This window comes from Nicotiana tabacum, chromosome 8 (assembly GCF_000715075.1).
Source record: "Nicotiana tabacum cultivar K326 chromosome 8, ASM71507v2, whole genome shotgun sequence".
NCBI classification, from domain to species: domain Eukaryota; kingdom Viridiplantae; phylum Streptophyta; class Magnoliopsida; order Solanales; family Solanaceae; genus Nicotiana; species Nicotiana tabacum.
In genome coordinates, this window is record NC_134087.1 from 158,490,565 (window position 1) to 158,505,148 (window position 14,584).

At 37.3% G+C, this 14,584-nt stretch overlaps 1 protein-coding gene across 1 annotated transcript; it reads left to right on the plus strand.

Annotated features, from left to right (window-relative positions):
- Positions 1-1,811: 1,811 nt before the first annotated feature.
- LOC107830132 (porphobilinogen deaminase, chloroplastic) lies at positions 1,812-6,089 on the plus strand. The gene is made up of 5 exons (XM_016657613.2): positions 1,812-2,099; positions 3,547-3,952; positions 4,499-4,705; positions 4,788-4,965; positions 5,783-6,089. Exons 1-5 carry the CDS (start codon positions 1,891-1,893, stop codon positions 5,893-5,895), a joined length of 1,113 nt encoding a protein of 370 aa, XP_016513099.1. The 5' UTR covers positions 1,812-1,890; the 3' UTR covers positions 5,896-6,089.
- Positions 6,090-14,584: the final 8,495 nt, after the last annotated feature.

Here is a 14,584-nt window from a genome sequence, read left to right on the forward strand (position 1 = left end):
TTTGGCTTTTCTTCTTACCTAAAATACCCTTAACAAAATATAGTATATACCAAAATAACCCTTAAACTTAATACTTAGGATATTAATTTATAAATATTTCTTCTTATTTTCAGGAAACTTTCTAATATATAGTGACTTTAGGGGTGAATGCTTTTATATTTGTTGAAGGAATTTTAATATATTTAACTTATATTAAAAGAATTAAGTACTTTTTAATTTTATTTTCATATTTTACTTAAATAAAATGATTTTTTTTTAATTATTGCATGTAATAACAAAAAATTGATATTATTTATTTACTTATAATATTAGTTATTAAGTAAATCTATTCATGCCCTTATTCGTAATTTGACACTTAAAAACACTTTCTAAAAAGCTTGGCCAAACACAAATTATTTCTCACAAATGTTTTTCAGACTGATTAGCCAAACACAAACTGATTCTCTCCAAAAATACTTTTTTCAAAAGCATTTTTTTTTCAAAAGCACTTCTCAAAATAAGCTGATTTCTCCAGCTTGGCCAAACAAGCTATAAATATATGGTCATGTGCATGGCTTTTGACTATAGCAACTTGATCAATAGATGAAACACAACCTAATTTCAATTCCTCAATTCTGTGTCCCCGAAAACAAGCCATTGTGAGTCTTATTTGACTCATTCCTCACATTCAACCTATTCTACAAATTCACGTCTCTTTAAATACAATACAACCATACTTTCTTGAATTTAAAGGTATAGCAATATTTATATAACTTAAAAAATATCTTCTCCTCTGCACAAGTTAGCTCCAAAACAAACGAAGTGCTCCCATCAAACTTTTAACACAAAAGCACAAAGCTCAAAAATAAATAAACAACAGAATACAATTTTTCTACAATTTCTGCAATATAATGTTTGTCATGTCGTCTTCTTCTTCTTCTTCTTCTTCTTCTTCTTCTTCTTCTTCTTCTTCTTCTTCTTCTTCTTCTTCTTATTATTATTATTATTATTATTATTATTCTTCTGATTCTGAAATTCAGCCAAAACCAAGTCTAATCTTCACCAAAACCCCTCAAAATTGAGATATAAACTCCAAACCATATTCCCAATAATTTGCAACAACAACCAATCCAAACAAATAATGGTTTTTGAAAACCCAAATTCGAATTCAAAGCTTCAAAACTTTTTAATGACTGTCAATGGTGGAATTGTTGCTCTCTTTTCCCTTCTTCATATATTACTGAAATTTGAGATTGAGAGATAGAGAGAGACGTAGAGAGAATTTTCAATTCTTTGCAACAATATCCAATCCAAACAAACAATGTCTTTTAAAAACCCAAATTCGAATTCAAAGTTTCAAAGCTTTTTAATGGTTGTCAATGGTGGAGGGTTACAGATTTTCGCTAGTTTTATAAGAGGAAATTGTGGGTGATTGAAGAGGAAATTGTGAGGATTTGGAGAGAGAAACTTGGGGGAGTAAGAATATATGATTGAGTAAAATTAGGAGACTAATTAATACCATTAAAATTCTAAAATAGTACATAAATAATAATTAGGTATATAGAAGGTAATTATATTAATAGTTAAGTACGGAGGGTAATATAGTTTACTATATAACGTAGGAATGTAAAAATTCCGTTGCATAAAGCAGACTTATTTTCCTTCTTACAAACAAACAATAATCAATCATTGATTCATGAATTTGGCTGAGATGTAAGGTGAGAAATGAGATGGCGGCATCGAATTGGCTGAATAGATGGTAAGCGGGGTCCATTGACCACTTTTAGGATTTTTAAACTGCTGATGGAGCAGGATGAGCTGGAGGATAAGTAGAACCAAAATCAAGAAACCAAAAATGAAAAGGCCCCTTTTCCCTAGATTCCCTCTGTTCCTCCCAATTTCTACTCCAAAATGGAGAAAATCGCTGTTTCTACTCATTTGTGCCCGAGCCTTAAGCCTTTCAATTCTAATTTAAGTTCAGATGTAGTGTTTTCCTTGCCCTGCCTCACTTCTGTATTCCCAAATCAACGCAGAAGGATATTGGTCACAAGTGCTTCCATTGCTGTAGAACAGGAGACCCAAACTAAGCTTGCTCTCATAAGAATAGGCACACGGGGAAGGTACTATCTAATTCTTTATAAAAAATTTGACTTTCGTCAATGTGTTGTATTTTGTTTATTGCTGATAAAGGCTGTGGCTTTTATTATTGATGTATAAACTATGGAAAATATTTATTAGTAGCTTATATGTTTTATTTAGTATGGGGCGTGGTAGTATTTGCTAAGAAGTAAGCTTATCATTAGCTCCAACAGTTTTGATCTTTTTGCTGGCTTTATCGATGTTACTATGAATTTGGCTGAGGAAAAAAAGGAAATCTCGAGATTTTATGGATATGGAGAGGAATATTGGAAGGGAACTGAAGCATTTCTAAAATTGAATTTATTGAATTGGCTAGTAGTTTTTAAAACCTTTAGGTATAAAATCGCTATATTAAGGAAGTGAGTTCTGCTCTATTTACATTTTTATTTAGTTAGAAAGGGGAATGTTGTCAGGATTTTTGTTTAGAGTTTAAGTTATATGCACTGATAGCGTAAAGATTTTTTATACTATCAGCGTATTTTCACCTATTATGGAAGATTGCTTTCCGTTTTAAGGTTACCTATTAATTATTACCAGTAGTTGTCTTTTTATGTGCCCTGATGGTATAAATCCTTTTACACCATAAGTGCAGAGAGCTTATACTTTTTAATTTATCACTGGCCAAGTCTTAGGCTCGGACTTCTTTTTTTATTACGAAGCCTAACACTTGGATTTTGAGCTCCATATTCTTTCCACCTTGTTAGCTCAATATTTTCTGTGTTTTCTAAAAAGAGAGTTGTGGGTTAAAGAGCCTGTGAGCTAATTGCTCTGTAGAATTCAATGCGTAGATGGTTAATTCAATGCGTAGATGATTATATTTCGTGTTCTTCTGCTCTAACATTCCATATCAGCTTATGCTTATGTTAAGCATCTTCGAATTAAGTTCTGATTAGTACCAGTATGTAGACAACTAGACATTATACAATTTCTTCGTCAAGTAGTTAGTATGTGGCCATTAAGTGAGACAAGATGGTCACAATATTAGATACAATTCTTAATGCATGATTATAGATTTTTTACCCTTCTTCTTTTACAGGTATGCATTATTTTATTTGTATGTTTCTATAACAATTCTTATTAATTTTATTGTAGTTTCACACCTCTTATCTTTCTTTTACTTTCCTTGCTTTTGCCTGACATATTAGTCGCTTGTCTTATAAAGCTAACTGGATGTTTCCTGTGATGGAGCAAAGACTATTTTTGTGTTCATTACTTATTCCGTAAATTTATTAGGAACAATGGGAATGTATGAGGCATAAAAGCCCCTTTATATCTCAAGATTTTGCTATGTATTTTTTTCTTCATCTCTTTCCATTTTGGTTGTTTAGGGTGGGAGGGGGGAAGGGAAGGTGGATTACTTTATCTCTGAAGTGTTGTTGAGAAACTCTTCTCTTATGAATTACGTAATGCATTCCTTGTGTAGGACAGTCCCCTAGCCCTTGCCCAAGCTTATGAGACTCGAGAGAAGCTGATAGCCTCAGATCCTGGCCTTGCTGAAGAGGGAGCCATTGAAATTGTAATAATAAAAACCACAGGTGATAAAATATTAAGTCAGCCTCTTGCAGACATTGGTGGGAAAGGCTTATTCACAAAAGAGATAGATGAAGCCCTCATCAATGGGGAAATTGATATTGCTGTCCACTCGATGAAAGATGTGCCTACATATCTACCAGACAAAACAATTTTGCCCTGCAATCTTCCACGTGAAGATGTACGGGATGTATTTATTTCTTTGACTGCTGGTTCACTGGCACAACTTCCATCTGGAAGCACAGTGGGTACTGCATCACTAAGGAGAAAGTCACAGATTCTTCACCGGTATCCATCACTCAATGTAAGTCCAGCACATTGTTTTGATAGTCCAAATAACTTCTCAGAATATTTTTTGAAAAGAAAGTCTAGAAGCTTTCATGTTGGTTGTCGAGATACAATCATAACTTATGCTGGCACACTCCATCTTGATTTTGTTGATGACGTCTGTCTTGCATGAAGATCAAGAGAGAAAGATGACTAGGAATGTGTTAGATTTAGTTGGAATTGTTTTAAACAATGGTTAGGGGTATGTGAAATGGGGTAATTTGTTGAAATCACATCAATATATTATAAAAGAGTGCGTTTTAGTACTTTTCAAAAAAATACGTTTTGATACTGATGGCATTTGTCTTGCTTGAAAGATCAAGTGAATAAGACGACTAGGGTTGTGTTGGAATTAGCTGGCGATATTTTAAAACAACAGTTAGGGATGTGTGAAATGGAGTAACATATTGTAAAATTAATATCCTGTATAATATTTGGCTTAGTTCTGATCATTTCTTATGATTTTTCACCTTTTAATTTGTTTGAGCTACTTTAATTTTGTGAAAACCTATTTTGTCTATAGGTGCTGGAGAATTTCAGAGGCAATGTTCAGACAAGGTTAAGAAAGCTGAATGAGGGGGTAGTCCAAGCTACATTATTGGCACTGGCAGGGCTAAAACGCCTAGATATGACAGAAAATGTCACTTCCATTCTTCCTATAGAGGATATGCTACCGGCAGTTGCTCAGGGAGCCATTGGTATTGCATGCAGAAGTGATGATGAGACAATGGTATTCACATCGTTTCTTCCATAAATATAGATGCTTCTATTGCAGTTCTCTATTATTCTTTAATGATAAACTTCAATTACAGGCCAATTACATCGCGTTACTAAATCATGAGGAAACCAGATTAGCAGTTGCATGTGAGAGAGCTTTTCTGAAGACCTTGGATGGGTCTTGCCGCACCCCAATTGCTGGATATGCCTGTCGAGGCGAAGATGGAGACTGTATTTTCAAAGGATTGGTTGCCTCCCCTGATGGAACTCGAGGTACGAGCAATTTTTTTTATTTAAACCCGCGAAATGTGTGATTGGCTTGCAGTCGGTGGCGGAACTAAGTAGTCATAAAAAATTACAATGTGCAAATAGGGTATAAATTATTTTATCGGAAAAGGGCTAAATATACCCCTGTACTATGAGAAAAGATTTAAATATACCCCTCGTTATACTTTGGGTCCAAATATACCCCTCGTTGTACTTTGGGTCCAAAGTATATTTGGACCCAAGGTATAACGAGGGTATATTTAAACCATTCCTCATAGTACAAGGGTATATTTGGCCCTTTACAGTTATTTTCTTTGGTTATATGTGAGTTGCTGAATCCCCCCGACATGAAGCTCTCGTTTGGCCATAGATTTTGGCTACTTTTTTTCTATTTTTATTTTTTGAAAACAGTGGTTATTCATGAAATATGATAGTTTTTAGTTCAAAACTGGTGTAGGGCCATATTTGGATGATTTTTTCTTCCACTCACAAAACTTCGATTTTTTCCCCAAATAAAATGCATGTCCAAACACAAACTTCAACTTCCAAAAATTATTTTTTAACACAATTTCAAAAACATTTTTTCAAGTTTCAACCAAATCTAAGTCCAAAGGCTGCGAAGAAAAAAGTTCAAGTATGGTAGTGAAGGGGGTTGAAAAGTTGCTTTAGGTCATATATTTTTAATTTTTTTTTGAATCCCTTATATAAATTTCTGGTGGGGTTCCGCCTCTGCTTGCGGTTACGGAAGCTTTCTTTTTCTTGGTTGCTGCTGCTTCTTAATACTTACCTGTTGCATTTTCTCTCTATTCTCTCTTGATTTCAGTTCTTGAAACCTCAAGAAAAGGCCCATATACTTTTGAAGACATGACACTGATGGGTGAGGATGCTGGCAAGGAACTACTCTCACGGGCTGGTCCGGGATTTTTTGGCAACTAAGTAGTTTGGGCATGGGCAATAACTGATTACACTACGGGCAGAGAGATCAGAGTTTGTATTCCACTCCTAGTTTAGGATTATGAGTTCATTTATTGTTCTGTAACTGTAGCGGGAAGTAGAATTGGAATAGTTTGTATACTAGTGTATCATTTTCACATCATTTTGTAAGTGCTTATAAGAATTCATCATTCTTCAAGGATATCCAATATTCCAAGTGAATGGTTTGCGATTGATGAATTGAGTGAGTGTGCTTAAGATGCACAATTTTTGTTGAGAACTTTTGACAATAGAAAGAGGAGATGTGAAGATGGTGAGGAGGTAAAATTGAATGGTTAGGGCCTTTTCCATTTCCACCAAAAATGCCATATTTGCTTCCCGTGTTGTATGAACATCCAGATGACAGTGCAGAAACCGAAAACCTACACATCAAGTTCGTATTACAAACAAATGAAAGCCACTAGAAAGGACAAAATTAACCATAAAAAATACGTTTAGAAAGAAATTTTACATGGGTTGTCTGCTAGGAACGACGGAATCTAGTGGCAGCTCATCCATCCGTTATACGCTAAGGGGTCGTTTGGTAGGGTGCATAAGAATAATGCTGAATAGGGTGTATTAGTAATACTGGTATTAGTTATGCTTGCATTAGTTATGCTGGTATTAGTTATGCTGACATATTTCTTATTTTGGTTTGATGTATTAAAGCATTGCATAAAAGAATTGTTTGTTTACAAAAATGCCCTCAAAACTGGTCCACACTCTAACTTTTTAAAAGAAACATATGTTGAGAAATATTTTTATATGAAAAAGTTTTAAAAAAATTATTTTATTTGTCTACCGATATTTAAAATAAAATTAAATATTTATTTATAAAAAAGGAAATATGTTAAGTATTTATTTATTTACTAGGGATATAATTTTATTTCTCACTATTTGGATTATTTGAACTTGCATTAATATACTAACTAGCATATTTTAATCAAGCATAAATTTTGAAGGACAATTTTGTCTTTAACTAAGCTAATGCATGCATTAAAACCCATTGCATTGCTAATACCATTGTTTTCTATGCATTAGTTATGCATAGGATAATACCAAATAAGATGTATAACTAATGCTTGCATAACTAATGCATATGTTCAAAATGTCTACCAAACAATATATTATTAATATACAAAGCTAATGCATGCATTAGCTTATCCAATGCATCCTACCAAATGACCCCTAAGAGGTCGTTTGGTAGCTGGTTAGGAGAAAAGTTATCCATGTATTTGGGGCAACATAACTTATACAATGTTTGGTAGCCATTAGTTATTTTTACAAAATTCAACATAACTAATGCCATGTTTGGTTGTCATTTTACAATCTACATAAATAATACATGTATAAGTTATGAGTCAATCTGTGTATTATTTTATGCGAGGTAGAATATGGAATAACTCATACATATATTAGTAATACTTGAATAAAATAATGAAATGACAAATTTACCCCTATCACTTTACACATAAAGGCTTTCTTCGATAGATTGATCTATATCAAACATTTTGGAGAGCAAGCATGGAGATACTGATGTCTCACTGCTAGGCTCTTCCTCTTCTCAATTTATTAGAGACAATTCAGTAAATAAGTATTTTATAAAATTTATATAATATATACCAGTTTCTAATACAACAAACAAATATTCAAAAAATTAACCCATGCGTAACTAACTCATGTATAACTAATACCTGCCTAACTAATACCTGCATAACTCTAACCGGCAACCAAACGACCCCTAAGGGGTGGTTTGATAGGGCATTAGATAAAATAATGCAAGCATTAGCTTTGTGTATTAATAATACTTTGTTTGATACACCTTTTGAACCTATGCGTTAGTTATATACCCTATTTGGTAATATCCTATGCATAAGAAACCATGTCATTAACAATGCAATGGGTTTTAATGCATGTATTAGTTTAGTTAAAGATAAAAAATTTCTTCAAAATTTATGCTTGATTAAAATATGTTATTATGTAAATTCAATTTTAAAATAATCCACGGAAGTGGAAAATAAAATTATATCCCTAGTAAATAAATATATACTTAGCATATTTTTTTTATAAATAAATGTTTAGTTCTATACTAGAATATAGGTAGACAAATCAAATAATTTTTTAAACCCTTTTTCATATAAAAACATTCCTCAACATATATATTTTAAAAAAAGAAGATAAAGTGATAGATTGGTTATGAGGATATTTTTGTAAATAAATAATTCTTTTAGAAATTAAGCAATGCTTTAATACATCAAACCAAACAATGGATAAGAAATATGCCAGCATAACTAATGCCAACATAACTAATGCCATCATACCTAATACCAGCATTACTAATACACCTTATTCAGCTTTATCCTTATGCATCCTAAGGGCCGTTTGGTAGGAGGTAAACAATGCAAGCATTAGCTTTGTACATTACTAATTACTTATTTGGTATAATTTTTTCATCCGTGTATTAGTTATACATCCTATTTGGTATTATCCTATGTTTAACTAATACATACCAAATGATGATATTAGCTATCACGACCCAAAATCCAACTAGTCGTGATGACAACTAACCCAACCCGATAGGTGAGCCAATTAACAACTATCCAATTTAATGAGATTTCTTAAGAGAAGAAATGATAATACAACTGCTTTTATACAAGAATTTCCAATGGATTAGTAGTACAAATCGTGAGCGTCTAAAATTTAAATTTCTTTACAAAACTGAATTGAAATAACTACAACAATTGTTTGATTGTAATTGAATAGAATTCGAATCTAATGCTACTAAGGACTAGTGATAGCCATAACTGGAACGTAGGTACATCTTCCGATCCAGCTCCCGCCGTACGCAGCAACATCAACATCCAATATCTACACGCAAGGTGCAGAAGTGTAGTATGAGTACAACCGACCCCATTTACTCAATAATAACAAGCCTAACCTTAGGCAGAAAGTAGTGACGAGATGGGACAAGGGTCGGTGTCCAACTCCAATGACCAGCAACAGTTCATAACAGTATAATAAGGATGGTACAAGAAATAACTCAGCTCGTTCACATACGGAAAATATGCATACTTTTCAAGTATAACAGTAGATCCCAAATATTTCACCGAAAATACCAAAAATATATGAGTAAGTTTGAAAATTGTGATTTTTACTAAAAACCTTTCAACAATAAATAAGATGTTTCATTTTCAGATAGCATGAGAAAAATACATCTTTATGCCTACATGTCAATATACAGGTGAAATCATGAACGTCACCATAACCGGGTAGCAAAACGAAATGCACCTCTCTGCATGTATCTCAAGTACGCATGCCAAATATAATGTATCTCAGCAATGAACTCATGTACTCACACTCTCACAGTACTCAATCTCTCTGTCTCGTATTCTCACTCACCATGCTCAACACTCAGCCACTCAGTATTGTACAGGGCAGATCCAGCCCAGGACATATCTAGCTCGAACATGATAGGTCCATAGCAGATCCAACCCAATACAAATGAACTAGGACAGATCCAGCCCCAAATACAAATATACCAGGGCAGATCCAGCCCAAATGTAAATAACTGCTAGCAGTTGCGCCCATTATGGATGTGCAGACACCGAAGGGGTCGATCAAGCCCAAGCGCTATAATAATAAGCCAAATCCTGTTATGAATCAATAAAGCCTGCTGCGGCGTGTAACCCGATCTCATAAATATCACTTACAACAGGCCCTCGGCCTCACTCAGTCATCAATCTCTCCATTCTCTCGGGCTCACCACACTCATGCTAAGCAGCCCTAAATCAATGATATGAGATGTGATGATATACAATAACAGAGACTGAGATATGATATTTAACGCTGAATGCAACTTGTATACAGTAAAATTGGAAGGTCTAATTTTCCATCATCACAATGTCTCGTAAGCACGTTTTCAAAGGCTCGAGGCTATGATCGAGATTCATCCCCGAATGGCTATCGGCGCCCAACCTTGAGGCAGTATAGATCGGTGGGTATGGTGAAAAAGTGGGAAGTTTCCAAGACGCGTAGCTAGGGTTGACGAGGTCTGCTAGGCTAGTCTGAGCCCGCATAAGGGCACTAATTGGTTGTACTAGCTCCATATCTTTGTAATAAAGGCATTTGTACTATGTGGGGATTCCCTCCATATAAAAAGGGGATCCTTGCCATTTTGTAAAGGGATATGATACTCAACATTAATACACAAGAACATTCTCTCTTCTCTCTAACATATTCTCTTGATCTCATTACTTCTATTTATTGCTTATCATTGATCATAAAGAGCCATCATTTTAGCTCTCATAACTGTTAGTCCCCCCTCTATTGCCCTAAGCCGACCTCCAGACTCGACCCCAATGCCTCTTATATGGCAACTCGAGGCCTTGACCTCCAGTCATTTGGTTTGATTATCACATCGTCTCTAAGCTATAATCTTGTTCTTTAATCTTTTACTTAGCATCCATTGCCTAACAACTACCATAAAAATAGATCATATTTTATTTTAACCACAAAATCAAAATTAATTGTTATTACCATTTTCACGGTATACAGTTTGGCGCCCACCGTGGGGCTAAAGATAATAGTGATTATTTTCTTGTTGGTTTAACTACATAATGCAAGTTATCTTCCACACTTTTTCTTGTCCAAGATCTTTGATTTCAGGTCAAAATGTCTAACTCAGTAAATGCATGCGAAAACAACAATCTTGAAGACCACGGAGAGAATGGTGTGGATGTTCCAGGTGTTGGTGTACCACCACGAAACCTTGAGAAGGCATCAGAACCAATTCCCGTGGACGTAGTTTCACGCGATGCCCAACACGTCGATATAAGCTCCCACACTAACAAGAGCGTGCATCAAGGAGATCAAAAGAAGTCCAAAAACCCCCGACTCGGGAGGAACATGGGGTTAGCCTTCACGTTATTTTTGAGATGTTGCAGGCAACAGCTGGCAATCGCTCAGCTGCAGAGTCACCAAAAAACCCCAAGTATAACGGCCTCGGGAACAGCCCCTCGAACTGAACAGGCACTAGAAAGATCAAGCAACAACGGGTCAGCAGCCGACCCCGCTATCATAAAGATGCTCGAGGACCTCACAAAAAGGATCGAGTCGGGCAAAAAGAAGATAGAAGCTAACAACAAAAAGGTTGATACCTACAATTCCAGGGTCGACCACATTCCGGGCGCACCCCTGATCTTGAAAGGTGTGGATTCAAAGAAGTTCACATAGAGGCCGTTCCCAGAGGAAGCGGCTCCAAAACCCATTCCAAAGAAGTTCAAAATGCTAGAACTTCCAAAATACAATGGAACCTCAAACCTCAATGAGCACGTTACTTCTTACGCTTGTGCAGTGAAGGGTAATGACTAAAAGGATGACGAGATCGAGTCCGTCCTACTGAAGAAGTTCAGAGAAACACTTTCTACAGGGGCAATGATGTGGTATCATAACCTGGCCCCATGCTCAATAGATTCATTTTCCATGCTGGTAGATTCTTTCATAAAGGCACATGCTGGTGCCATCAAAGTAGCTACAAGGAAACCCGACGTCTTCAAAATCAAGCAAAGGGAGAACAAGATGTTGCAAGAGTTCGTATCTCGCTTTCAAATGGAACGGATGGAACTACCACCAGTCTCCGAAGATTGGGTAGTGCAGGCCTTCAGCTAAGGTTTAAATGAACGAAGCTCGGTGGCTTCAAAACAGCTGAAGCAGAATCTGGTTGAATACCCAGTCATGACTTGGTCGGATGTTCACAACCGATAGCAATCAAAGATCAGGGTTGAAGACGACCAACTAGGATCCCCCTCGGGCTCGGTATATCCCAGCAGGCTCCCAACGAAGGAGTCAAAGCCGAATAAAGAAAGATACCAACTATATCCTAAAGATAGAAGAAACGCCACGAGGCGCAACATACCCCGCAATGACCGAAGAATGGATCGAGGGAAGAATCCTCGAGGACTTGCCAACAAATCCAGGTTCAATAGGCACATAGTGCCGACGGAGGCACCCCGCTTGTCGGAATACAATTTCAACATCGATATTTCAGATATCGTGTTCGCCATCAGTAAAATCACAAACACCAGGTGGCCAAGGCCTGTACAATCAAATCCTTCGCAAAGGAACCATAACTTAGTGTGTGAATTTCACAACACACACGGTCACAGGACCGAAGATTTCCGGCAGCTCCGAGAAAAGATAGCTAGACTACTCAACAAAGGTCACCTACGGGAATTCCTCAGTGACCGAGCCAAAAACCAGTTCCTCGACCAAAAAGAACAAAGCAGACGAGCCGCAACATGTCATCCATACAATCTTTTGATGAGTCGATGCCCTGCAGGAACCCACGGTTAGGAAAACGAAAATATCCCTCACCAGGGAAAAGCGAACTCGAAACTCTATCTGAGCCCCATACCGACACACTGGTAACTTTTTTTCTTGTGAATACATTTCAAATTAAACATGTACTTGTGGATTCAGGTAGCTCGGCCAACATTATCAGGTCGAGCGTGACAGAGCTGCTCGGACTGCTTGACCAAATTATGCCCACCTCTCGAGCCCTCAACGAGTTCAACACGGCGGGCGAAACAACAAAATGGGAAACCACCCTACTAGACAATATGGCTGGCACAACCAAAAACACCAATATCTCCACCATCAAAGGAGCTGAAGGATAAACAAGCAGTGAATTAGCAACCACGAGACATGTTCTCGGCTAGACCAGACCGTGTCCTCAAACCAAATGCTGAAGGCCTACCGAGGCTCAAAGAGCCATCGACACTAAGGTATAACCATCTCCCTTTTTATTTACGCTTCACACTAACCTTTATGTAGGTGTCCGACTGGGACAATCAAAGCATTATCCAGCTCGAAGGCCTTAAGGTTTCAAAGCATACGTTGCACTCTTTTCCTTCGACTGGGTTTTTATCCCGAAAAGGGTTTTACCAGCAAGGTTTTTAACGAGGCAACTTCTACATGCTACCTAAGGAAGACTCAACAAGTATTCAAGGCTTCTTTTGCAATCAACCTCGAATATTGGGGGGCATCTCCCCGGAAGATCACCTACTCGGAAAAGCCAAGATGCACTAAATGGGGTTTCGATAGGAAAATAATGTACCGAGCTAAACGGTCGAAGGAACCGTGTCCGTATAGAACAACCGAGCCCGTTATAGCAAAAATGTGTATACTTGTGCCAAGTAATCAAATAACACTTTCCCCTTCATCAAAGCATTTTGTGTTTCAAGGAAGCTTGATATTTTTCGCAAAAACGGCCCAAAGACAAAAACGTCCAGAACACTCGGGGACTGGCGTCAAGAACTCAAGGCCACATGACCTTAGGGTCGGAAATTCCGAAATCGTAAGCCCTCAATGAGGCAATACCAAGTTCACAAGTAATGGCTCCCGAGCCAAGAAACTTTCGATGACTCGGGAACCGTCGCCAATCGCCACCTCCATCGACTTATCAAAACCCGAGGCCGTAAGACCACTTGCAGGTAGCCTCGGTCTCGTAAGACCTATATAAGGCAACAACAATATCTGTAAGACCTCAAGCAAGGCATGAAACACACTTGCACCAAGTGAGCAACAACAATATCTGTAATACCTCAAGAAAGGTATGAACCATACTTGTACCAAGTAAACAAAACTGTAAGACCTCAAATGCATGTAAAATTTGTAAGACCTTACTAAAGGCATAATCCCGATCTTAAAGTTAAGGCTATATATCAAACTTGTAAGACCCCTAAAAGGCATACCCTTGATATAGATGCCGAAACTACTTCACTCGGGGACTGAAAGGCTCCAACCAAACATAATAACTCCGGTCACAAGGCTGTACCATCCAAACTAACGCAACTCGGGGACACCCGACCATCGCTATAAATTCACAGGCCTTCAAATACGTTGAATATACTTTGAAAAGAACCGGTTAAATAGGCTACCCTCGATATAGGCAAAAGAGCTTCGGCCATGTCAGCTCCAAAATATAGGCTTCGAGATACTCAACCATCGAGCCAAACCTCCCGAGGTGCTCGATCATCGCTATATAATGACTCGCAATCGAGGTTTTAATCGAACCGTCGAAGAGTCTGGCAGACACAGTTTCAAAAAGTCCTTAACGAGGGAAAAATAAAGCCCATATAAAAGGTCATACCGACCCAATGCGTAAGAGCCACTGTCGCCAGCCCATAAAAGGTCGTACTGACCCAATGCGTAAGAGCCACTGTCGCTAGCCCATATAAAAGGTCGTACCGACCCATTGTGTAAGAGCTACTGTCGCCAGCCCATACAAGAGGTCGTACTGACCCAACACATAAGAGCCTAAGGGCCAACTTGAAATTCGAAAACTTGAGGGTCAAATGAGCTCGAGTTGATACCCAACTCGAAGACTGAACCCAAAACAGTTGATTAAATATGCTTAAGAGCAAAAACATAAGAGCTCAAACGTCAGCTTATACTAAAAGGTTGTACTAACCAAGCGCGTAAGAGCCTGCGGGCCAGCCAAATGAGCCCCAAGGTCATAACATGAATTTGAGCATTCCTTTTAACTAAAAGACCAGTTCATCTAGCTAAAATCAAAGCAAAGAGAAATGCATGAAAAGTAAAACGCGAGGTTTCCTGTTATACATATATGCGAAAAAATACAAGCTCTATTTAC